The sequence below is a fragment of the Pseudonaja textilis genome, chromosome 1 (genome assembly GCF_049901715.1).
Source record: "Pseudonaja textilis isolate UNSWEBS1 chromosome 1, rPseTex1.2, whole genome shotgun sequence".
NCBI classification, from domain to species: Eukaryota; Metazoa; Chordata; class Lepidosauria; order Squamata; family Elapidae; genus Pseudonaja; species Pseudonaja textilis.
The window spans coordinates 328,005,298-328,030,783 of NC_141990.1; the positions used below are offsets into that span (position 1 = coordinate 328,005,298).

General features: G+C 43.2%; 1 protein-coding gene across 13 annotated transcripts in view; it reads right to left on the reverse strand.

The window, feature by feature from the left end:
- The window catches only part of TCF3 (transcription factor 3), a 118,882-nt gene extending 95,491 nt beyond the window's left edge, over nucleotides 1-23,391 (reverse strand). For 8 of the 13 annotated variants that reach the window (XM_087922769.1, XM_087922768.1, XM_087922766.1 and 5 more), the window contains exons 1-3: nucleotides 22,689-23,391; nucleotides 15,979-16,077; nucleotides 5,529-5,601 (exon numbers count right to left, since the gene is read on the reverse strand). In XM_087922769.1, coding sequence (XP_087778895.1) covers nucleotides 5,529-5,601; nucleotides 15,979-16,050 — 145 coding nt within the window. In that variant the 5' untranslated portion in view covers nucleotides 16,051-16,077; nucleotides 22,689-23,391. The remainder of the gene's footprint in view (nucleotides 1-5,528; nucleotides 5,602-15,978; nucleotides 16,078-22,688) is intronic. The other 5 variants (XM_087922770.1, XM_087922767.1, XM_087922764.1 and 2 more) reach the window with 1 other exon arrangement.
- Between the last annotated feature and the right edge of the window lie 2,095 nt (nucleotides 23,392-25,486).

The window sequence follows — 25,486 nt, forward strand, 5'->3', positions numbered from 1 at the left end:
AACAGCAGGGAAGGTACCGCATTTTCCCCTGTTCCTCCCTAATGATATTAGCACAGCTTTGCTCAACCTGATACTCTGCAGATGTGGTGAGAAAAACATCTGGAGGCTCCAAGATTAGGGACTTCTGCATGAGGGGAGAATGGGGGAGTTACCCCCAAAAATGTTTTTTGAAGAATGGGACAAAAAGGGAAGCACAACTTGACAAATCACTGCCAGATGAGATAAAGACCAGATGGCCTTTCAAAAAAAAAAAAGGATTTATAAGTTCACAAAAGTTCAAGGAACTTAGGAGAACGCTGGTACCAGATGAGTCTCCTTAGACCCCAACCTTGGTCTGGCTCATTGGACTGAGCCATGTTTCTTGGCTGGGTTATGACTTTCGCTAATCATCAACTGTAGCTCACAAACTATGATGGATTCTCACAACTCTCCAAAAAGCCACATTATGGCTTAGCACGTTGGAGGACCAAGCCAGAGCTTTTTTTTTTCTGACTACTAACTCGCCCCAAGCTTTTTCCCAGTGTTTGCCAATATTAAACTCTTAAAGGGAAATGAGAACTATATCTCAGGTAAAAAAAAAAAGGGCAACCGGTATGCTATTGGTTTGGACCAGTTTGGCCCAACAGGTAAGTTAAAAAAAAAAGCCTCCAATGATCAGCTGAGATAATGTGGGGGAGGGGGGGAAGCCTCATCAGCTGAAAGGAGAAAGAAGAGAAAAACCAGGATTGGTCCTCCCAGCTGCCCCTGCACTTTTCTCTTCTTTATCCTCTCAGCTGATTGGCGCTGTCAGCTCATTGTCTCAGCTGTTGTGTGGAAAGTTGCGCGCACGCGTTAGGTGCACACACAATCACCGAACCAGTAGTAGAACAGGTAGGATCCCATTGCTGGGCCATAAGATAAGTTTTAATTTTTAGACAAAACATTGGGGAAAAAATTAATATATACAATGCTTGGCATCATATTTTGGGGGCCAATAGGCTGATATATCCCCCACCCCTCAAAAACCAAAAGCCAAACTTAAATGAGTTAAGCCAGGAGAAATAATACAGTTGTCATTTGATTACATAAATTAAATGCAGGTTAATTTAATTCCCATGCATTCATTCTTTTTGCCCCTTCTCACTTTAAAATATCACAATCTACGGGCAACTTGTGGAAGGTTTAGAGCGGACATGTCAAACATGTAGCCTGCGAGCTGGATCCAGCCCGCAAGAGGCCCAGAGTTGTCCTGCAGGGTCGTCCCAGAATAGCGAGGGACCGGCCCATGCCACCCTGGCCACGCACACCCAGTCGGCCATGACCAGGCCACGCCCACCCTGGCCCCTCAAAGGTGTCCCAGCCAGCATGAGAAAAATTCTTATGGCAAAATGGAGGCTGTGACTGACAGACAGACAGACAGACACACAGCTGATGATATGTGGTGGAACTACATCCTTTCTATCCAGGGAAGAGAACACTGTTTTTCAACCTTGGCAAATTTAAGACTTCAACTCCCATGATTCCCCACAGCCAGCATTGCTTGGTTCACATGTCTTAAAACTACCAAGGTTGAGAAACATTAGAATAGACCATGCACTTTACAGTATGTTATCTACAAGCTGGGATTCTCCAGGTTAAATCACATGCTTTTCTGCTATCCTCTGGGACCTGTGCCAAAATTCTATCCTTGCAGCCCATTTACCCACAAATGTCACACTTCTATCCCCATCTCCTCAAACTAAGGTTAAAAACACAGTAAGAAACTTCTTTGCTGTACTATGAGCAATTTATATTGAAGTTTCCCTCCCTCCCTCCTTCCAGCTTCTCAAAAAGGTCAGGTCTGCTGTATTGATATTGCTACAAGCTGCCTCAAAAACACAGAGGAAATACTTAAAAAAAAAAAGGTTAAGAGCTAGTTTGCAAAATTCCCCCCTACACACACACACACACACACACATGCACAAAGAAACCCCATTCTTTTTTAGATGATTTGGGAGGCTGATTCAGGTCATTCTAGAAGGAAAGCTGTAGGGAAAATTTTTAGCATGAAGATCTTCAATTGTATTTATTTATTAATACACAGCTTTTTATAGAGAGCAGCATACATCGTGTACCTTCTTCCTAGTTTTCCCTACATGAACCCTGCAAGGTTGGGCTTTGAGGCAGATGTTGGTTCGTGTTTTCCCTACACAAACCCTGCAAGGTTGGGCTTTGAGGCAGACGCTGGTTCGTGTTTTCCCTACACGAACCCTGCAAGGTTGGGCTTTGAGGCAGACGCTGGTTCGTGTTTTCCCTACACGAACCCTGCAAGGTTGGGCTTTGAGGCAGACGCTGGTTCGTGTTTTCCCTACACGAACCCTGCAAGGTTGGGCTTTGAGGCAGACGCTGGTTCGAAGTCAACCAATTAGCTTCCATGGCTGAGAGGGAACTAGAATCTGTAGGTCTCATCACTCCTAGTCCAGCCCCTTCCCCACAAGACCTGATAGGCTGAGAGGGAAGGACTGGCCCAAAATCAGCCAATGAGTTTCCATGGCTGAGAGCAGAATAGAAACCAGTTCTCACCACTCCTAGTCCAGTCCCTTCCCCACAAGACCTGATTGGCTCCTGGGCTGAAAAGGGAACTGGCCCAAAGTCAGCCAATGAGCTTCCGTGGCTGAAAGGGAGACTGAACCTGGCTTTCCCCACTCCTAGTCCAGCGCTATTCATATTAGGCCATGCTGCCTTGGAGCCTAAGCCCTCTCTCCAGGTCAGCACACATGCATACAAAAAGGGAGAGGTTCTGATTTTGCAGCGGCATCCATCATTGTGACTTATTGCCTCCCCCTCCAATGATCTCTCTTCTCTATTTATCTATACACAGCTTATATATACATAGCCTAGTCATTGCATGCTCTTAGAAAAGGTTTGTGTGTATATAAACTCTTAAAGCAGCAGTGGCAGCAGCTCAAAACTACCCCATAACACTGGCATGAAATCAAATTAAACTGAGATAATTTATCCATTGCCCCATCAGTGCATTAGAGAAAGGAAAAATCTGGCAGGAAGCTGAGTTTCGCTAACTTATTCTAGGACATCTGGCTTCATAGTGAAATTTGGTAAAAACTACAACTCCATTAACAACAGGTTTCTGAGTGGTTGGATTAAACTCCTAGTAATCCTTACTAGGTTGGGAGGGCATGATGGGAGGATCCAGGAGGGCAGTGCATTGAATCAATAAGTCCTGGGAAAATAGGTATTTTTGCAAATTTATTTTTCTGTACCTAAACAAGGTGTCCATATTATGGGTGGTTAATTGCAGCCACTCTGAAGCCGCATCTAAAGAGCTCAGAAAGAAATACATGAGGCAGATTGTGTGAACACTCAGACACGGTTCCTAGTATATTAATTGTAAGGGTATTGGTTTGGGTTTTTTTGTGATATGTGCATCCAGCAGACCAAAGCTACTCTTGTTCTGCCAACCTATAGGTATGGCTTGTTCAATAAAGTATGGTTAAAAAGACCACAGTTTTGCACAATGTATGAACAAAATGTTAGCCTGGTTGCTTAAGAGAGAAAAACATACTTCCAAGTCTGTAATGTGTTGTTCTCTCCAGAATGGCAGATCCCGTAGTTGCTGTTGGCATTTCTTGCATCCGCAAAGGTGTAGCTGGTGGGTGTGGCAGGAGGAGGATGGAGAAAACACCATAATAATTGGTGAATTAAAACCGCCGAATAATGGGGCAGAGCTGGCCTGGGCCAATTTACAGGCCGTACAACTGATCTGAGTGGCTGATTGACGCTTCTGGTCTCTGGAATTCACACACAGACCTGATAGGAAATCCTGGGAACATTTTTGGATGGGTGGAAGTGTTGGGCGTATCACTCAGAGATAAATCAGAAAGACGGTTGCTCTGAGTTGGAATAGCAAGTCTGGGTGCAGAATTTCCTAAGTTTAAGACTTTGGCACTTCCAGTTCATAAAGGTGAGAAAATAACAGGAAACAAGAAAGGGTCTCTGTTTGAGGAAGTATAGAAGGGTTTTGCTTAACCTCTTCAGCAGCTTTAAGATGCCTGGACTTCAAGAATTCCCCCAGCCAACATGAGGTTGAGAAACACTGGCCTAGAAAGACTGCTCATCACTGTGGCAATATGGGGTTAAGTTGACCCAGGCCCTGCCCTCTTCTTTAAATGTGTTCATGCCATTTTATCTAGCTCGTCTTTTAATTACAAAGCCGGCAGCCTGAGTCAAAAGGAGCTGACACAAAAGTGGTGGATTTTCTTCCAGCCGTAGAGAACAAAAGTCAGGCAGAGCTGGAGTGTAAACCGATGGATCCAAATCCCAAGCATGATTCCTCAAATATGGAACCAAAGAACAATAATACCCCTCAAGCAAATATATCCCAATATATCCCATAAGGGTTGACTGTGGTAAGTATCTTCATTTTGAAACATTTGGGGGGGGGGGGGTGTATGAAAAAGAGCATCAAAGGGGAAAACACAGACACGACAACCTTCAGGCACAGAACATGTGGCGGGGAATTTGGCTTTGTTCTCACCGCCTGTAGCTTCAACATTCAACACTTGCACAAACTTGTATTGCCCGCTGGCAGAAAAAGAGTTTTCTCGAACACACGCCCCAAATCAAAGTGATCCCCAGTGACAATAGAGTTCAGTTCTTTACTTTCATGCTGAAGGACCAGCCCGAGAAGAAAAGGGAGCGCTCTGTAGCTTTATACCATTAATAAATAAAAAGGGTGGGAATTTCCCTTCATTTTCAACTTTGTTTGGCTCTTCATTCACCATAGGGGACCTTCCAGGTGTTTGGGACTATGGCTCTTCCATATCTTGCCCGTGGCTAGGAGGCCAGGGTCGAAAGGTGTGGCACTCTCGTTTCTTGAAGGTACTAACCTGACAGTTAGGTACTAACCTTGCTTTAATTGCTTAAATCAATGTGCCATACACAACACCGAGAGATAGTTGCTTTAATTGCTTAAATCAATGTTTTTCTATCTTGGCAACTTTGTGTGGACTTCAATTCCCAATGTTCTCCTGCAGAATGCTAAAGTTGCTAAGATTGAAAAGCACTTCTTTTAAAAAGAAAAAAAAAACATTAGCTTATAAAATAGGAACACTTCACTAAATAAGTAAATGCCAATAAAGAAGAATAGCTCAGGGTTGAAATGAGGGGTCCGTGATGCTCTCTGAGCTTGGTTGTTTTTCTTGCAGATGTTTCATTGCCCAAACTAGGTAACATCATCAGTGCACAAAGAAGTGCATTTTCAAAAAAGCTCACATTAAAAAAAAACCCATAGCACAATCAAAATAGCGAGATGTCATTTTATTGCTTAGATCCCTGTCCCAGATAATCTTTTCTGTGGACAGCCCTGCAGATAAGATTGAGGCAAAAATAAATAAATAAATAAATAAAATTGTGGTGTTTAACTGGGAAAAGGAAGCCTTAGGTCCCTGGGCAGATTTTTAACCAGAGTCTCAATAATAGAAAACATGTTACATCTATATCAGAGAGATTGGGCCTTTTCTCCCCAAAAGGAAGAGAAAGTTAAGCAATACCTGATCCACCAAACTGCGTGCTACCAAGAGTCGTGGGTCTGTTTTTTCCATTAGTCACTGGCAAGGGAAACATCTAGAAAAAAGAAAGCAAACAATAACAAGATTAAACATCGGAGAACATGGGTGTGGGGAGAAAGGGAAATAATTCAGCAATTAAAAACATTATGAGAGGTAACGCCACAGATTTTAGCTATCTAGCCAAAATCTAAAATGAAACAAAGCTGTCGTATTTCATCAGTGAGCTCTTCAAACTGTTTGCAAAGACTGTTGGCTTTTTTTTTGTTTTGTTTTTTTGCAATTGCTGGATAGACAATAAATATTCTGCAGGGTTAAATTATTGGGCTGCCTATCTTGGGTCTGTTTGCTATTTAAAAACCACTATGCAAACAATAGGAAAACCCACCCAGAGAGCAGTTGCAATGATAAGATAAAAATCAGAAACGGTAATAATCAAGGCAATAAATTAAAGCATAAAAATCAGAATAAAGCAGCAAAGAAGCCCTAACATTCTAGTATTCTGAAATAAATCTTCAAATTCCTAGCAAATGAAAACATCTTCAACTGGATATCAGCAATTTCACAACACAAGGGTATCTCTAGAGATTGCATTTCACAGATGAAGCCTGATCCCGTAAGAATCAAAGAAGTAGATTCTTAAAATGTAGAGGATCAGTTAGAAATGCATTTCTATTTCCTTAAAACTGCATTTCTAAAAGATCTGTTATGTTCACTTAGAAATCCTTCCAAAAAGTACAAGGTAGATTTTGTCCTTCCCCAAAGGACAGGTAGAAGCACAGCTGTTACCAAAGCTTTCCCCAACCTGCTATCAGTGGTGTTATCTAAATGAAGCAATAACCAGTTCCTGAGCAGGTAAGCGGCAGATTAATCTGAGCAGTGGGAGGAAGGAGGAAGGACCAACACACTCTAACTTCCAGCAGAGTGTGTGTGATTTCACCTCGTTTCCCACACAGCCTTGGGAGCTGCTATACTGCCTCACATCGGTCCTTCTGTATGGACATATCTGATGCCTCTTTCCCCTTCTAAGTGTGCTGCCCACAAAGACTGAACAGAGAAGTCCCCATCCTAAAAATAATTGAACAGTCCCCACAAACCAGAGTTGATAGACAAACAATCTTGCCTGATATCCTCCAGATGCGTCAGGATGAGACCCAGAACATCTGGAAGGCTTCAAACTGGGGAAGGCTGATGAACCTGAGAGCCACTCCAAGGTCTTGGCTAAATGAAGAATGCTCCTGATGGACATATGCCCATCTAGTGAGGAGTCAGGCCATTGACTTATCTCGGTTCGGCATTCTGGGTCTTTCCAACTGTAATTTCCATTCCTCTATTTTGAGCCAATCTGCCCAATGATCACAGGTAGTATGAGCTGCAGTCCAGAAACATCTGGAAGGACCACAGACTGGATTCACATAACATATTTAACTAGGCTACAAAGAGGGTGAGTAGTCTCTGGCTGTTCCTCATGTTCAAGCCAGGATATCACTTTTAGCCCATATTTGGCTTTTTATTTCCAACATAATTTGTTATGGAAACATACCCTGTTCCCCCCAAAATACAACCTACCTTGAAAGTAAGTCCTACCTTGATTTTTACATCTGTGCCCAATATAAGCCCTACCCCCCAAAATAAGCCCTCATTAAGATCCCACCTACCTGTGTGCATGGGTAAAGATTAAGCTAGGGTGGGGATGGGGTGGTGGTGGAGCTGCCCTACTATTTACCTTTGGACAGTTGAGGCCAGGCCTCGCACACCCCGACACCTGCCTTGCCAGCCCATTTCTTCTGCAGCCAGCAAGGCTGGCAAGGCTTTCCTGTAGCTGATAACAAACACTGGATCGATCTGGAGCTCTCTTATTGGCTGCAGAGGCCTTCAGTTCATGAAGGCCTCGGACAGCAAAAAATGAGGCCGGGGCGATGCATGCAAGTGAGGTTAGTCAGTGGATGATATCCCCTGAAAATAAGACCTGGTGCCTTTTTTTGGTGGCAAAAAAAATATAAGACAAGGTCTTATTTTGTGGGCAACACAGTAGAAATAGCACATTGTTTTGTTAACATGGGTTAGAGGATAGGATGTTGTGTGAACCCACTCTGTCTTCTCTATAAGACAGCTAAAGGTCAATATCCTGCCAGAGGAAAATGCCTTTGGCAATTCTAACATTTTTACATGGAGATGCCAGGAACATAACATATGTAGGTATATTGTAATTTTGTAATTTATTTTGTCATGTTCATGGCGAGTATATTAGAGGTGGTGACCCTTTGAGAGCTGTATGCAATGAAATTTCATTTTAATGTATGCCAATTAGTGTACATCCAAAATGACAATAAAGTTATTATTCTATTCTATTCTATTCTGAACTAAAGATAATTAGCAGAGTAACAGCGTTGGATGGGACCTTGGAGATCTTCTAGACGAATCCCTTGGTCAAGCAGGAGACCATTTCAGACAAATGGTTGTCCAATCCCTTCTTTAAAAGTTCCAGTGTTGGAGCATCCACAACTTCTGGAGATGCAAGTTGTCCCACTGATCCAATTGTTCTAACTGTCAGGAAATTTCTCCTTAGTTCTAAGTTGCTTCTCTCCTTGATTAGTTTCCATCCATTGCTTCTTGTTCTGCCTTCAGATGCTTTGGAAAATAGCTTGGGACCCTCTTCTTTGTGGCAACCCCTTAGATATTGGAAGACTGCTATCACGACATCTCCAGTCCTTCTTTTCATTAAACTTGACATACCAAATTCTTGCAATTGTTCTTCATATGCTGTAATTATAATTTTGAAGACTGCATGTTTTCTACCACCTGATATTAAACTAGCAACTCTGGGGATTAACTTAGATCCAGTCGACTGCTAAAGACAAAAATAAGACCACTGTTGTTTAAACAACTGATTCCAGTTAAAAATACTTATCGGTATTCATCGACTTACACTTACAATTGAGACTAGAATTTCCAACACTAAGCGGTTGTTGTGAATTGCACCGAATTTTACGAACTTTTTTGCTACTGTTGTTAAGTGACTCACTGCAGTTGTTAAGTAAATCACCTGGTCATTAAGTGAATTTGGCTTCCTGCATTGACTTTGTCAGAAGTCAGGTGGGAAAGTCACAAATAGTAATTGCACGGGCCTGGAACACTGCAACTGTTATAAATACATGCTGGTTGATAAGCACCCAAATTCTGATCACATGACCGTAAGGATGATGTAACGGTTATTAAGTGTGAGGACTGATTCTAAATTTCTTTTATCAGTGCTGTTGAAACTTTCAACGTTGCTAAACAAATGGTTATAAGTTATAAGTTGAGGACTACCTATAATTTATTCAAATTAGGCTGCAAAGCATTTTTCTAATTTTCAACTGGAGTATTACCAGTGAATTGCAAGTTGTCAGGCCCTCTATTAATAGGCATTCCTGCCCTGGTCCAGCAACGCATCACAGAAAATGTGGAGTCCTTTGGTGCTCTGAGAGCTCGGTTGGTTTTTTTGCAGACATTTCATTGCCCAGATAAGTAACATCAGCAGCACTGAAGACATTACCTAGTTGGGTCATGAAATGTCTCTTAAGAAAACAACTAAGCTCAGAGAGCATCAAGGACTCCTCCTCATTTCAACCCTAAGCCACAACTATTCTCCTCTGTTGGTCCCATAGATAACGCCTCCTCTGCTCCTTTCTCCCTTTTCCGCGTCTCAAAAAATGGAAGTCTTCTTTTGTGGAAAGGTATTTCCACTTATTCTAAGGCAGGGTCCCCAAACTTGGTAACTTTAAGACTTGTGGACTTCAACTCACAGAGTCCACAAGTGTTATAGTTGCCAAGTTTGGAGACCTCTGTTCTAAGGAATGGGGAATATGACCAACGGGGGTGTGGGGGGGAGTCCTTGGTGCTCTCTGAGCTGGCTTGGTTTCTTGTAGACATTTCATTACCCAAAGTAGGTAACATCGGCACTGATGATGTTTGGGTAATGAAACGTCTGCAAGAAACCAAGCCAGTTCAGAGAGCACCAAGGACCCCACATGTCAATCCTGAGCTCCAAATATTCTCCTTTATTAACACGAGCAATTTTTTTTTATTTAGAAAAGTTATATTGCTACCTACTCGCACATGGAGACTCAAGGCGGCTTACAAGGATATAAAAACTACCATATAAAAGAAAAACAAATAAAATAATAACGCCCCACCCCCTCATTTTTTTCTTGTGGAACAAGTGAGAATGCTGTTTTTAGAGAGTGAAGTCTGCAATATATACCTTCTGCGTGTATAAAACAAAGGAAATGTTTCTCTCTCTCTTTTTAATAGTCTATCAAGTGAAGTGGTTGACTAAAGCCTTTAACTAAGCTATTATTTAAGAACAGAAGACAAGAGTTCTTCATTCAACAGCCGGGCACAAACTAGAAACAACTGGCGCTAACAAATACTATATTATTCCATTTTAATTCAAAAGTAGTATTTTTTTAAAAATCATCTTGCTTTTAAAAAAAAAAACTTTTTAAAAAATTTCAACATTTTAACACTAAACACGTGTATTATTTTTTTTAAAAAAAAAAACCCAAATATCCACCTCGACCTTATTTGCATAGCTCCACCCCCACCAGATCCTTGGGAATTCTACTTCCTGCTCACCCTCAAAATGTGACAGGCTGCATAAGAGAACAAAGGCCAACTCTTAAGAACAATAGCAAAACAGTAAAACAGGCAGCACTTGCAGTGACCTGCCGAACATGACAAAATTAATCCCATCTGTCTGGGAAATGTTCTCTTTCGGGCCAAGGGAGAAAGGAAGGAAGGAAGGCAGATTAAACCTCAGACCAGTTCAAAAACATTTGCACGATGCAAAAAAATAATAATAATTATAAAAGTGGAAAGATCTCCCACATTTATCACTCCAACAGCTTATTTTACTCTTGCTCAATACACATTCGCAGTATCAGTCCAGCTGGAAGTTTCCTTCCAAATAAAAAAAAATCTTCCTGCTTTTACCCCACAGGAAGGCCTGTGAAAATATCTATCAATCCAGCACTGGGGAGGCTTCAAGTGAGACCTGTTTATAAAATCACAGATACAAAATTGCATCCAACTGATAACATATATTAAAAGCTAATATGTTTTCAAGTGCCAGCTATTATCATAGCAATCATGTATCTGCTACTGCTTGCTTTCAAGTAAGATGGTTAACACTATCAAAATGAACTCCTTAAGATATATCTGTTTATCCAATTACTGGTTTCCCAGTTCTACTGTGTTACATGCTATCAATTTATGACTTTTGATTCAGCTCCAATAAAGTCTGTATTCATCGCTGGGCCTCCATCATTCACACAGACTGCTTTTCAACCTCCTACGTCAGTGATGGTGAACCTTTTTGTCACGGTGTGCCAAAAGTGCGTGTGTGTGCCGGCACCCACGATGCAATGTGCCCCGCCCCCCCTGTGCATGCACACACACCACCCCTTGCCTGCACTGTGCATGCACGCATCTCCCAGCTGATTTTCAGCCCGTTTGAAGCTGTTTTCGCCTTCCTGGAGGCTCGGAGGAAGCCTCTGCAGCCTTTGGAGGCCGAAAAACGGGCCCATTTCAGCACTTCAGGATTTCCACCTCCAAAGGCTGCAAAGGCTTCCCTCGAGCCCCCAGGAGGGTAAAAACGGCCTCCCCCGGGCTTCAGAGGCCCTCCAGAGGCTGAAAATGGGCACTTCTGGTATTTCCAGAAGCCCCGTTTTTCAGCCTCCCGAGGCTGCAGAGGCTTCCCATGAGACTCTGGGAGGGCAAAAATGGCCTCAAATGGGTTGAAAATCAGCTGGGAGGCGTGCGCATGTGCATTGTAGGTAAGTTTGGCTAGGGCTCGTGTGCCCGCACAAATGGCTCTGAGAGCCACTTGTGGCACATGTGCCATAGGTTCGCCATCACAGTCCTATGCGCCCCTCTGTCAGAAAAAATGTCTGCTTTGAAGCTTCTGTCAAAAAATCCTACCCCTTGTAAAGAACGCATCCTATTCTGAGATGTAGCCTCAATCCAGAGAAGGGATTGGCTAAGGCTTTGGAAAAACCTTGTGGGAATCGAGGTTAGTTCCTGCAGACACTAGCCAAAATCTAACTGGAGTGAACCAAATATCTCACAGAGCTGAATGCTCTTTCAGTTGAAAAAATAAAAATCCTAGAAAGATACATCAAGCCAACCAAATTCGTCTGTCAGTAACAGATTCTTCAAGGCAAGATTCTGTTTCCAGCCCTGAAAATAGCAAGAGATGTGACTGTATTCAGAGCAAACCGTGATATGCGATGTTGAGATACTTGCATGCAGAAAATTAACCAAGCCAGGTGGCTTTCTCTGTGGCACATTACTTTTAGAGTAGATCCCCTCTGCTCACTCTAAATTGTCTTCAGTCCAGGATAGCTAGTGTGAGGGGCCAAAGGACGCTAATTAGGCCATTTTGTGTAATACAGGTAGGTCTTGACTTATAGCACTTCATTTAGTGACTATTCAAAGTTATACTGGAAAAAGTGACTTATGATCGTTTTTCACACTTATAACCGTAGCAACCTCTCCAGGGTCACATGATTTACATTCAGATGCTTAGCAACTGGTTCAAATTTATGACAGCTACTAGTGTCCCAGGGTCATGCGATCAACTTTTGTGACCTTTTCACAAAGTCAATGGGGAAGCCAGATTCACTTAACAACCGGGTTACTAATTTGACAACTGCAGTGATTCACTTAACAACTGCCAGCAAGAAAGGTTGTAAAACAGGGCAAAACCCATTTAATAACTGTCTTAACAACAGACATTTGGGGCTCAGTTGTGATCATAAGTCGAGAACTACTATATGTATGTATGTATATGTATATGTACATGTACATACATACACACACACACACACACACACAAGTAGTCCACAGCATATGACAATTGAGCCCCAAATTTCAGTTATTAAGACAGTTATTAAATGGGTTTTGCCCTAACAACAGAAATTTGAGGCTCAATGGTGGTCATACGCTGAGGACTACCTGCATGTATATATAGTAGTTCTTGACTTATGACTGCAACTGAGCCCAAAATTTCTGTTGTTAAGTGAGACATTTGTTAAGTGTCTTTCACCCCATTTTACAACTTTTCTCACATCTGTTAAGTGAATCACTGCAGTTATTTAGTTAATAACACGAATGTTAAGTGAATCTGGCTCCCCTATTGACGTTGCTTGCCAAAAGGTCGTAAAAGGCGATCACATGATCCCAGGACACTGCAAGAGTCTTAAATATGAGTCAGTTTTATCAAGCATCTGAATCTTGATCGCATGACCATGGCAATGCTGCAATGGTCGTAAGTGTGAAAAATGGTCCTAAGTCACATTTTTCAGTGTCATAACTTTGAGCGGTCACTAAATAAACTGTTGTAAGTTGAGGACTACCTGTATCTTCAAATCAGTCTTGACTCCTGGTGACTACATGGACAAGTTCTTGTAGTTTTCTGGCAAGATTTCAGAAGTGGTTTGCCACTGCCTGTTTCCTAGGGCTGAGAGAAACCTGGCTGGCATCAGACCTCTCAGCTATGCCTAAGGCAAGATTAGAACTCACAGTCTCTCAGCTTCTAGTTTTTAACTATAACACCACACTGAATCTCTAAGGTAATGTAGGAAATACATAGTTAATTAAAAAGAGCCTGAAAATATGTACTCCCACTACCACATTAAGGGGCGTGAAATTCATTTGCAAAGTGTAAGAATTTAGTTTGGTCTAGTGGTTAAGGCACGAGGTTAGAAAGCAGGAGACTATGAGTTCAAGTCCCACCTTAGCCATCAAAGCTGGCTGGATGACTTTGGACTTATCACTTAGAGGAGGGACTGCCAACCTTTTGGACCTCAGGGACCACCAAACTCATAATTTTATATCCCGTGGACCAGAAACCCTGGGAAAATCCCCCAAAAGGCTGCAGGAAAATACCCCACCCCATTTTCCTACTAATCGATCATTCTTTATTTGGGATCTCCAACTTCATTCTCAAGGAGTGGGGGGAGAGAGGGAGAGGGACAGAGAGAGAGAGAGAGAGAGAGAGAGAGAGAGAGAGAGAGAGAGTGAGTGAGTTTTGGCTTCATGTAAAGAAAGCAGCAGAAGCCTTTTTTCTCTCCCCCAAACTCCACTCAGAAATGAGTCTTTGTGAGACTTGCAGTGCTGGCGCAGCCTCTTGGAGCAGGATGCCTTGCAGGGTCCTAAAGACTCATTTCTGGCGGAGTTTGGGGGAGAGAAAGAAAGACTTTTGTTGCTTTCCTTGCGTGTAGCCAAAAGCAGGAGAAAGAAGCGAAAAGTAGCAGCCCGGTAGCCAGCCCAGGTTCGTGGGACGAGTAGGACAAGTTCCCCCCCTCCACCCTTTCCCCCTCCCCTCACTACCTTGTGTTCACAATGCAAGCAACACAAGCCTTGTGTTCCTGTGGGCGGCGCAGCCTTGTGTTCCCGCGCAGCCTGGATTAATTGTTTCGGGGGTGACATTTCTCTATGGACCACCAAAATTTTCTCGCGGACCACCAGTGTGTCCCTGGCCCACTGGTTGGCAGCCACTGACCTACAGACTGTGACTTCTGATCCTGCCTTAGACATGAAAATTGGCTGGGTCACTCTCCCTCTCTCAGCCCAATCCACCTCACAGGGTTGTTGTTTTTGTGGGAAAAATAGGAGGAGAAAGGTGTGTTGACTATGTTCATTCCCTTGAGTTATTTATAAAAATAATAAAGGCAGGATATAAATAATAAATAAAACATTAAAAAATAGGGGAAGAGAAACCTGGGGGAAGAGAACGGTCCACAAAGAAGATGGCAGCTCCTTTTAAGCAGAAACCTTTTCCTGCCAATGTGGAACAATCAATCAATCAAAAAAACCAAAACACCACCCTATTCTTTCCATCAACCCTCGATGATCACCGCTTGACGCCCCCAAACATTCATGACCAGGAGAAAATACTAACCAATCATTAACAGAGCAAAGGGAACTAACCAGAACAGAAGAAACACCATCTGCCCACTTCTTCTCCCACGGGTCACAAAATATTGGGGAACAAACCACATAACATGGGCAGAAGGGACCCTGCTGCAGAACCAGGATGCCCCCCATTTAAACAAGCCAGAAACAAGCCACGAAAAGAGCAAAGGATCCACCATGGATCGTCCCTAGTCATCCTTTGCTCTGCAGTTATCTCTTTATCTCCCTCCACAGTGTGGCGAGTCTCTGCCAGCTTCCTTCCAAAGAGCCTCTTATCTTAAAGAAGGCTCTTATCTTAAAAAGGCAAGGTCTCCCTCCCTTTGAAGTACAATTTGAATGACAGTTTTCCAGCTGCATCTACTCCTGTCAGAGAAGGTTCAAAGAAGCACTGAGAAGAAAGGGAAAGAGATGGTGGACATACTGGGAGGCACTGGTGAAACATCCAGTAAAATATTGAGCCAATGGCCAGCCATGAGGATCTAATGCCCTGTTCATTAAACTTCAACTATAAGACGTGTGGACTTCCATCTCGCCAGAATTCTTGCTGGGAAAGATGTGTGGATTTCAACTCCCAGCATAGCTGGCTGGGGAATGCTGGGAGTTGAAGTCCACAGATCTTAAACTTGCCAAGTTTTGAAAAACACGGATCCAGGACAAAGAAAAGTACCTCGATATTTTCTCAGGTCCTTGGCACTTAGTCTGGGACATTTGGGGTTAATACAGCTATAGAAAGATGCAACGGAGAAGCCAACCCAATCAACTAATACCCCTTCTGGAAGAATTTAAAAGCATTGGGGTAGGAGGGGACCCCCGAACAGCACTCATTTCTCAGCTTTGCCTGTTTTGTGACACATCCCTCTAAATTCCTTTTCCAGGCAAGCATACCTACTCAACAAGCCAACGTTGCTTTCCTTGTCCATTTCAGAGATTGTTTGCAAGAAATTCAGCCAGCAGGACTTATTTCCCCAGTATAATAAACACAAATTAAAATTCTGGGCTTGGCCAGAAAACAGACTGAGAGAGAGGGGCGGGCTGAAGACGAAACCAGGATTAATGGTAGCATTTTACACAGTTAGGAGATCCTTGCCCTTTTATCTGTTTGGGGGGGTGGGATTTTAAAGGGTGGAAGAAGACATCCGACTGATTACCTGCTTTGTTTTCTTCCCATCAGGCCAACTACTGTACCTCCTTAAGGCTTCACAACAAGGAGACTATGCAATTACTGGTCCCCCTTGACACTCTTAAGTACAGAGAACAAACAAGTTGAAGCTTGCAGTTTTTGACTCCCAGTTAACCCCCCCACTCCCTTCTGCCAGGGATATCCTCCAACCCCTCCCCTTGCAGCCCAGAGCATGCTGGGTACAAAATGGAGCTGCTGCTCTTTTAGACATCTCCCTCCCCCCTTCACATACAAAAACAACCCCCAATTCAGGGGAATCTACTGAGCCTCCATTGCCCCCAGCGTCTCACTTACCATACTGAAATCTAGGAGATCGCTTAATTCCTTGTCGGTTCCTGCTGCAGCCATTCTTTGTTGCTGGTTCATATTCCCACAGATTGAAATGGTGTCTGTCTTTTTTAGAAAAAGGACAGTGGGGGCGAGGGAGGGAGGGAGGGGGAGATACGAAGGAGAAAGGAAGCAGGATAGGAGTGGAGAAAAGAAAAGATTATCATTTCTTTAATGGAATGGAAGCGCTTCAAAATAAGCTCATGTTGTTCAATACTAGATACAATATGCAACTATTTCTCAGAATTATAAATCCTCCCGGGCAAAAATTCTCTAGCAAGCAACAACTGAGTAATTAAAACTCTTTCTCTCTTGCACACACACACACAAACAGTATCTAAGTGCCAATTTCTTGACTGGGGCCACTTCAAAACCAATAAAAAAATTTTTTTTAAAAAAAATCATAAATAACTACAGGAACAGGGAGACAGCAAAAATCTAAATGTTATGGTCTTTTCTATTCCAGATCACCTGTTGCTCCAGTTAGCGATCTAACACTTGGAAAAGTTGCTGACCTTTGATTTTAAGGTTCCCAAAGTAATTCTGCAGTTAATACTAAGGCTGCATCTATTTACAAATCCCATCAGTCACTATCTCCCCCCTTCTCTTTTTTTTTCTTTGATACGGACTAGAGGAGTTCTTGCAAATAATAAGCAAGGGTTTCATTTCCTGCACCCTTAAAAGACACAATAGGAAATACTTAACATTTGAATTTTGAATACAGTCTCTAAAAACTAAAAACCAATATGTGACCCAACCCCCCACAAGGCAAATACACTGCAATCTTACACTAACCTGGGAATAAGTTCTGTTGATCTGCCTGAACTTTTGAGCAGAAATGCAAAAAAAAAAAGCATGTCTTATGTGCCAAAATTCAGGTCAACAGTGAATACAAAAATTCCATCTTTTGCACATACAGAGAGAGTTTGCTTTATCTGTGGAAGAGCCAGTTGTGTTGATGAGGAACAATTTTCTCTAATCAACTGCTTCATTTGATCACCACCTCACTTTCAATCCTTCCCAGCCTCATCCTCCCCACATTAAAAAAAACAAAACTATATAAAAAAAATAAGACTGAAGTGTCCTTGGGGCAGGGAGCCTTTGTTTAATTTTGCCTGTCCCATGCTGCTGACTGTGTGGTTTTTAACGTCTGTCTTCTTGCAAGCTGCCCAGAATCAATTGGGAGTGGGTGGCATGCAAATATGTAAAATAAACAATAATTACTAACAGCTCCTTGGCTTGAAAGAGACCACAGAGGTCATCAAATCCAGCCCTGCTCAGCACAGGAATTACAAAATAAAGACCCCAATTACTTGCCAGATTGTAAGAGCCTAGCTATATACTCACAGCGTGAGGACACTGATAGTTTATTGTACTTGTGAGTAAACACTACAGAACTCTGTGGAATCTACTGCAGAGTAAACCTTGCCCAGTTTTAAGCAACCCTTTTAAGCGCAGAACAATTTTGTTTTGCATCTGGGGACCTCCAGATGCAACAACAATATCCACAATCCTCAGTCAACAAGGAAAGGCTGCTGTAAAATATGGATGGGGGGTGGGAGTTGTCCTGGTTGTGTGAATCTGATCAATGGGGATGCAGCCTAGGAAAGCAGCCAGATAACAGCTTTAAATTTGCAGTCTTCAGGAAAAAAAAAAATTTTTTTTTTAACTTCACACCGTGATGTGAAATGTCCTCACATTTAATCTTGCTTGTTGGTAAAAGCTGCGGATCACAGAAACTTCAAGGCTCAGGAATTGCAACATATAATTATTATTACCATAAATAATATTTTATTTAACCCCCCACCCATAAGTCTTTAGAGCTTATGGTCACCCATCAACGACAGGAACAAACAAAAGGATGTATATTACTCTCTGCCACAAGATATGGTACAAGCCATTCATTATAAAAAAAAAGAAAGGAGTTCAAACTAGACAAGAAGAGAAATGAAAGATTTTCGTACTTCTTAAGCATGAAAGTGGGATTTAATTTCCACACAGGCCTTTGATCCCAAATGGGACATGTCGGGGCACAAAACAAATACTAGAATCCTTAATTTCTTTGAGGCATATGAACAGAAAGATACTTGTGCACTTACGCTCACAGACTTGGAAAGAAAGATACACCCAATTATTTATTGATATCCTTCCCTTATTATATTTACAAATAACACAAGGCGGCTAACATACCTAATACCCCTTCCTCCTCCTATTTCCCTCACAATAACAACCCTGTGAAATGGGTTGAGCTGAAAGAGAGGGACTAATCCAGAGTCACCCAGCCAGATTTCATGCCTAAGGCAGGACTAGAACTCACAGCCTCCTGCTTTCCAGGCTGGTGCCTTCACCACTAGATCTGCTCAATGCTCCTTCACCACTAGATCTGCTCAATGCTCCTATTTCTGCTAGATGAAAATGGGAGACAACTCCCCCCCAAAAAAAAGAAATGCACAAGTGGGGTTTGCCCCAAATTGCCAGAGCACACCCCTTCTTCAATATATGCCAATCTGGGGTTGACAGCTCAACAAATTTCATTACTCTGTTTTCCTGAGATTCCTTTACTGGTTTATCTTCCTCTTCTGCATGTCCCCAGGCCCCATTGCCCCTTGTAAATCAAAAACTCTATGTACTCTAACTATGCCTTATATATTCATTGTCGATCTTATGTAACAGACACATTGGGAATAGCAATCTTTATCTTTGCTGATAGATAGATAAATGTGTGTTGCTGGAGTAGGTGGGTAGAAACTCCAGGATCCTAGACATTTCTACTTGAGAGTAAGCTTCATGATTGCCAAGGGGCCTTACTCCACACAAAGCACAATTAGGATTGTAATCCAGACTTTTCAGGCTACGCCATGTAATGGGCAGAGAGGCCCACTGAATACTATGAGGTTACACGACAGTGCAGCAAATCCAGTTTACTCTATAATTTAGAAGGGAAAAGAAAGACTCACACCCACTCACTTTCTCTGTGAACTTAGTGAAGGCAATTGAGTAATGGTGCAATAGAGCCTTTAATTTCAGCAAACTATCTGGCAATTACTTTTTATCTGAAAGTTGCTAAGCGTGTTTCCAGAAACTCCTTGTAATAAGGGCTAAATTCGAAGGTGGAAAACAAAACTTTTGATCGTTCGCCCAGAAGGCCAGATTGCACTCCCGAAGACCTGGATTCAACTCGCTGTGGAAAACTCACCAGGCTTGTCTCTCCTTCTCAGTTCAGCCTAACCCATACGAAAATAATCTGGGAAAAAGCAGATTGCTACATGGGAGGAATGGTGGCCATGAAGTAAAAATAACCCCCAAAATGTGGGGTATCCCTCAAATTTATCCTCATTTTGGGGTGAGGAGCAGAGAAGGATGGTAGAAAGCATTGGTACCCACCAATCTACCTCATCAAGGGTTGTGTTGTTTTTTTTACAAAAATAAATCTCCCCCTGCTCCATTCACACACGTGTGTGTATTGGGGGGATGGGGTGGAAAAAGCACCCCCTTAAACTGCATTTTAGCCCTCCTCCGCTGAGGGCATTTGCCAGACTTAAGCCGAGGCACGGCAGAATCCCAGACACGTGCTCTCGGCATGAGCAATCGCCTGGATCCGGCCGATGAACCCGGTCTCACTCCAGACACGGATATTCTAGGAGAGCCCGGGGTTCAACCCTGCAAACTGGCAGGTGCCCTCTCTGCCACAGATCCACACAAGAACACAAGGGCAAACTGAAGGCGGCTGGACTTCGGGCAGGAAACGGCGGTGGCGTCGAATTTACCTCTCCCCAAAATATTTCTTCAAATCTCTCCCTTCCTCGCCCTTGCAGGAGAAAGTGGCTGTCCCCCCAGCTGATGGGCGTCCCCCAACCTGCTCCCCCATTCCAAGCGGTTGTCCTCCCTCCCGGCTACCCTTCAACCTGACTCATTTGGGGTTCCTTTCACTAGAAGCTGAACACTTTTTTTTCCCCCTTCAGGACAAAGACTCCAAACCAGCTCCCCCGGACCCTCCCCCCATCCCCAGGCCCCTCCTCCTCCCCCTCCCCTATTACCATACTTTTAAAGAAATTTTTTTTTAAAAAAACAAAACTCCGGGACAGGTTTATGGATATTTGCTAGAACTCTTCTGCTTTCGAAGTGTTCCATCTTTAGGCAACTTCATGTAGTCACAAACAGATTAAAATACGGAGTTGGGGGGGGGGGATGGTGGAGAGCCAGGGGAAAACAAATCTAACACAAAGCAAAGTGTGTGCGTGTACATGAGGGGGAGGGAGGTCTTGCCTGTGCATTAAAAAGAAAAGTTTGTAATACACTCAAAGGCTCCCGATATCGACTTCCAACACAGCACAGCACAGAGCTTTTTAGAATTTCTTTTTAAATTACTTGGGGGGGGGGGGGGAGAATTCACATTGGGTTTTTTCCCCCCTCTTTCCAGTTTGGTTTAATGCAGCAGACAAGGAATCTCTTATATGCAAGCAGCTGCCATCTGGGGCCTCACCCCCCTCCTCAAATGCAGCAGCAGCACCCATATTACTGGACGATAAATGCTGTATTTGAGGACCGGCCTGGGGTCTCCCTTTTCTCTTTCAGTAATTGAGGCCTAACTTATTTTACAGCCATCAATAACTTGCTCACAATAAAGCAGCCAATTAGCAGATTCATTAATACATTGTGTTACTTCAAGAACACTACACACAGGTATATAGAATGATTTCACACAGATAAACCTATAAATTTTAGACATGTAATATATAGGTACAGGAACAAGTGATTGAAGAAAACATTATCTAGGCACATAAGTAAAAGATCAACTCGGCATAAACAATGACCTGTTTTTTAAGGTCTGGGGAACAGTTTCACTCAGAATTTGAAGCATTATTTCAAATTACACAAGAACTTTGTGGCTATTTGTCATCTTTCTCAAAAACTAAAAAGCAGTGGTTTGTGCCCATTTGATTGGCAAACAGCAATAACAAATATTTCAACCAGAGACAATTGTTTTATACACATGGACATTGAAGTCAGAGAAACAGTTTTGCCCACAGACTAAGTTCTCAGAAAGAATTCTCCCCAGAGTTCCAAAAATTTAGTGGTTGCCCTTAAATTCTGAGATGTTCTAAAAGAAGGCCTAGATTGCTGCCATACAAACTTCCCAAGGAAATTGCCGAAAGGAAAAGAGGGAAGGGGTGGTGAACTCTTTCTTAAATAAAGTCAAAAGGCTGAGATAGATAGATAGATAGATAGATAGATAGACAGACAGACAGACAGACAGACAGACACAATAAATCAGGCATTTAATTCCAGGCTTTGCTTAATATCATCCATGGCCTAAACCTTGTATTTTCCCAATTTCCTTTGTGCAGAAGATCTAATAATTGTGGGGAGGAGTGTGGCATAGGTTGTGTTTGGTACATCAAACCTGCTGTAGAAATATTAGTGTTACAAAAGGAATGGATGTTTGTGGTGGGGCAGGAGGAGAGGGAATTTGTAAATAGAAGCTGGAGAAGAATAATCCAGCTAAGCAGTGACATCAATATGATATGTTCCCATTTTAAATGTTTGTCACTTTCATTAGCATGTGTCCGGTTTTGTTTTTAAGCAGGGGAGGGTCGTATACTAGTAAAATATAGAGTGGGTGTCTGTGGGATGAAATAAAGAACTGGCAAACTGGGATTTAAAAGAGAGACGATACTATAATCATAGACATCAAACTGGTGTGGGCTCTCCTCTCAAGAGTGAGTGTGTGAAGAAAGAACATTAAAAACTTTTTAGAAAGGGCGTCTTTGCAAAAGTGGGACAATCGGGAATACAATTGCCCTTCTCTGCCCTCTTTAATCCATACTGTTTGATAATTGCACACTAAATAATAATAGCCAACACACCACATTTTGGTGCTGGACAAAGTATAATAAAACTTCTCTTAGACAAGAGGGAGATGTATGTTGGGGGGGGGGAACTCTTGTGCATGTGTGTATCTACTATGAGTGAATTCTGGATCCCTTCATTAAAATGAACAAACTACTGGAACTGAAAAGCATCTGTATTCATTGCAGGGAAATTTAAGACATCACTTCCCAGTGTTTCTTTTTTTAAGGACAATAAACTTCACAGGCAAGAAAATGGGGGGAAGTCAGCCCCCTTCTGCTTTAGGTTATTACTCCCCCTCCCCCCCCCCAAAAAGCTGAACTCCCCCGCAGGCCTAAAGGAAAGCTCAACAGGGTAAAAAGCTTGTTGCCTTTCTCCCCGACCCTCAAAAGGAGTTAAGAAGCCCTCCTTCATCGACTCCCACCACCCCGCCCCGCGTTTGCTTCAGCTAGCTTCCCGCCCCATGAAGTTTAATGCCACTTCCGGGGGGGGGGGAGAGAAAGAGAGAAAGAAAGGACAAGTGTGCGTGCGTGTGCGGGAAGAATAGGAAAAAATACACCTAAATAATAAGCATAACAGAGAGAGAGAGAGAGAGAGTAACAGTAATGACTAAGTAAGGGACAGAGCCGAGGAAAGTAGCAAAGTTAAATCTATAGACCCTCAGGAAAGAGAAAGAAAAGACTCCCGACTTAAGTCAACTCTGCCCCCTCCGAAAAATAAAATAGTTCCGTGGAGGGGGAGGAGTCACAAACGAACCCCCCAAATTAAAAGCAGAGGCCCTCCCCTACTTGCTTAACCCACCCGTCCCCCCCCTTCCTCAGGCTTACCTGCTCAGCTTTGTGGTGGGGGGAGGGTTACATCCACAAGTATGGCTGAAGATTCCCGGGGCGCAGCCGGGGTGGGCGCCCCGGTCGCCCCTCCTGCCTTCCTATTGTTCTCCCGGAGGCGACTGGAGACGGTGGAGGCAGCTTTTAACAATGTCCAAGCAAACGGAAATGTAGTCAAAACGAGGGAGGGAGGCTTTTTTTAAAAAGAAAAGAAAAAGGAAAGAAGAAAAAAGAAAAAAAAAGGGAGAAGAGGGGGGAAAAAAAGCGAGAGTGGGAAAATAAATTAAGAGAGGACCGGGGGAGGAGAAAGGCGCTCCCCCGAAGGTTCAGCCTGTCTGCGCCCCTCGGGCTGCGAGTTCGGCCGCGCCGACGTTCGATCGAATGTTTGTCCCAACGTTCGATCGGGTGTTTTTGCCCCCCGCCAGGAGCTTTTGCTGTGGCCTCTTCAACGTTCCATCCGCGCTTGGGAAGATAAAAAGTGCTTCCGATCCTCCGGCCGGGGACCCCGCTTAGCGCTGGCTTCGCTGGCTCATGATCGCCGAGCTTCTTTCTCTTTGCGTTTTTTTTTTTCCAACCCCCTCGCTCGCTGGGGCAGCGGACGGGCGCCCCCTTCTCCTTCGCCGCCTTCTCCTCCTCCTCCTCCTTTGCTTCCACACATCCACACACACACATGCACACACGCACAGACTCTCGCATCAAGACCTTCCCCCTCCTTCTCTGGCGTATCCTTCCGCCGCGGCAGCCACCATCACTACCAACTGCACGAGCCCCCCAAAAAGCGGGGTGAGGGGGAGGAGAAGTGAAGGAGGGAGGGAGGGACACGGCTGATTTTTGCCTAAAGGGTTCTTTTCGGAGCTCCCAAGTAGTTGGGGGGGTGGGGGAAGGGAAAGAATGGGAAACTGAATTCTTCCCAATGGGATTTTCTTTTTATTTTACTTAACAACCGGCCGACAATAAAACTCCGCACGCTCAAATATTTCCGGGGAAAGTGGAAAAGAAGAACGAGGGGTTTGAATGGATATTGCCTAGGTCTGGACTAGTAGTCTTGGCTGCAAAACTCTCAGCAAACTTCAAATAGGAATAGAGAGATTAAAGATACACTCCCCAACCCCCAAACAGCATTCTGCTGCCCTTTTTGGTAGTCTTGGGGTTTTCCTTTTTTTTATTTCTTTTTTTGCAATGAGATCCAATAGCCACGTAGTTTTCATAGATTTGTACAAGTACTCCCCAACTTGCATTCATTATGTTTTGTGACAGGTCGAAGTTACAAGGGTGCTGAAAAAAGAGACTTATAATCGGCCCTTGTACTTTATGGACTGTTGCAGCCTCCCCACAGCTCAGATTCGGATGCTTGGCAACTGGCATGTATTTTACAACAGTTGCAATGTCCCAGGGTCATGGGGTCACATTTTGTGACCTCCCCAGGCAGCTTCCAACAAGCAAAGTCAAGGGGGGAAGCTACCTTTGCTTAATGACCGCATGATTCACTTAACAACTGCAGTGCTTCACTTAAGAACCTTGGCGCGAAAGGTCATAAAACTGGGCACCACACACTTAACAACCACCTTGCTTGGCAACAGAAATTCTGATCCCAACTGTGGTCGTAAGTCAAGGACTGCTTGTAAAGAGTCAAGGAATTACATAGCCACTACTCTCAATTCTCTTGAGTGTGGAAGAGAGAGGAAGGCAGTGGCCAAATGATTGTCCTCATTGGTTTGTAGGGCTCCAATAATGTTAAGACCCATCCCAATGTAATTATGTGTTTGTTCCTCTAAGCCAGGGGTCCTCAAACTTGGCAACTTTAAGACTTGTGGACTTCAACTCCCAGAACTCTCCAGCCAGCTATGTTATTCTCCAGTTATTCTCCACACTGGGAGTTGAAGTTCACAAGTCTTAAAGTTGCCACATTTGGAGACCTGTGCTCTATCTAACCCAGCAGTATCAAACTGGCGGCCCACGGGCCAGATGCATCATGCGCAGGCCATGCCCACCCCAGCTCTGTGAATGGGGAAAACGTCGCGAAACATCACGTGAGGGCCACGTGACGTGGCGAGTTTTGTGCTCTAACCTGAAAGAACGACTGGTTTTCCTCAACATTTTGGGATAAATAGGTAGCTAGTTTCTGAATGAATAGGTTATTAGGAACCCAGCTATTCTTGTAAAGATGTTGTGTGAACGCCAGCATCATGTTATGCCATGATTTGATTTTATTGGGGGACACGCCATATCTTATGAACACATTATTCCACATTTTTCCAGATTTTGTTCTATTGTACTTTATTAATTTATTTGATTCTTTTTGTTAGTTTTTATGGTTTTTTATTTTTATTTTTTGTTTTAAATATGGTTTTACATTGTGTAAGCCGCTTTGAGTCGCCATGGGTGAATAAGTGGTGATATAAATTAATTAATTAATAAAATAAAATAAATAAATAAACACTGCCCAATATCTGGAGCACATCTTTCCATTTCCACCCCAATTCGCTTACCTTTTTTTTTTTTTAATAAGAGACAACCTCTTCGCACAGCTGTCCAATTCAATTAAAATCCCATGCAAAACACATTAGTGATCCAGCAAATATGCAGTCCACAGCATCTGTCCCTTCCCCATCAAAAATATAGAACCATCTTAAGTTTGAGGAATTTGACTGATCTTAAGAAGAGGGCTTTAGCCATCTGATAGGGTCCTTGCCTGAGATCTGATGCTAAGTAGAATTGTACGTTGCTCATTGTTGGAAAGGGAGGCTGCCAGAGCTGAGGGCTCGGCTGTAAAATTGTAAAAACAGTCTGTAGGAAAA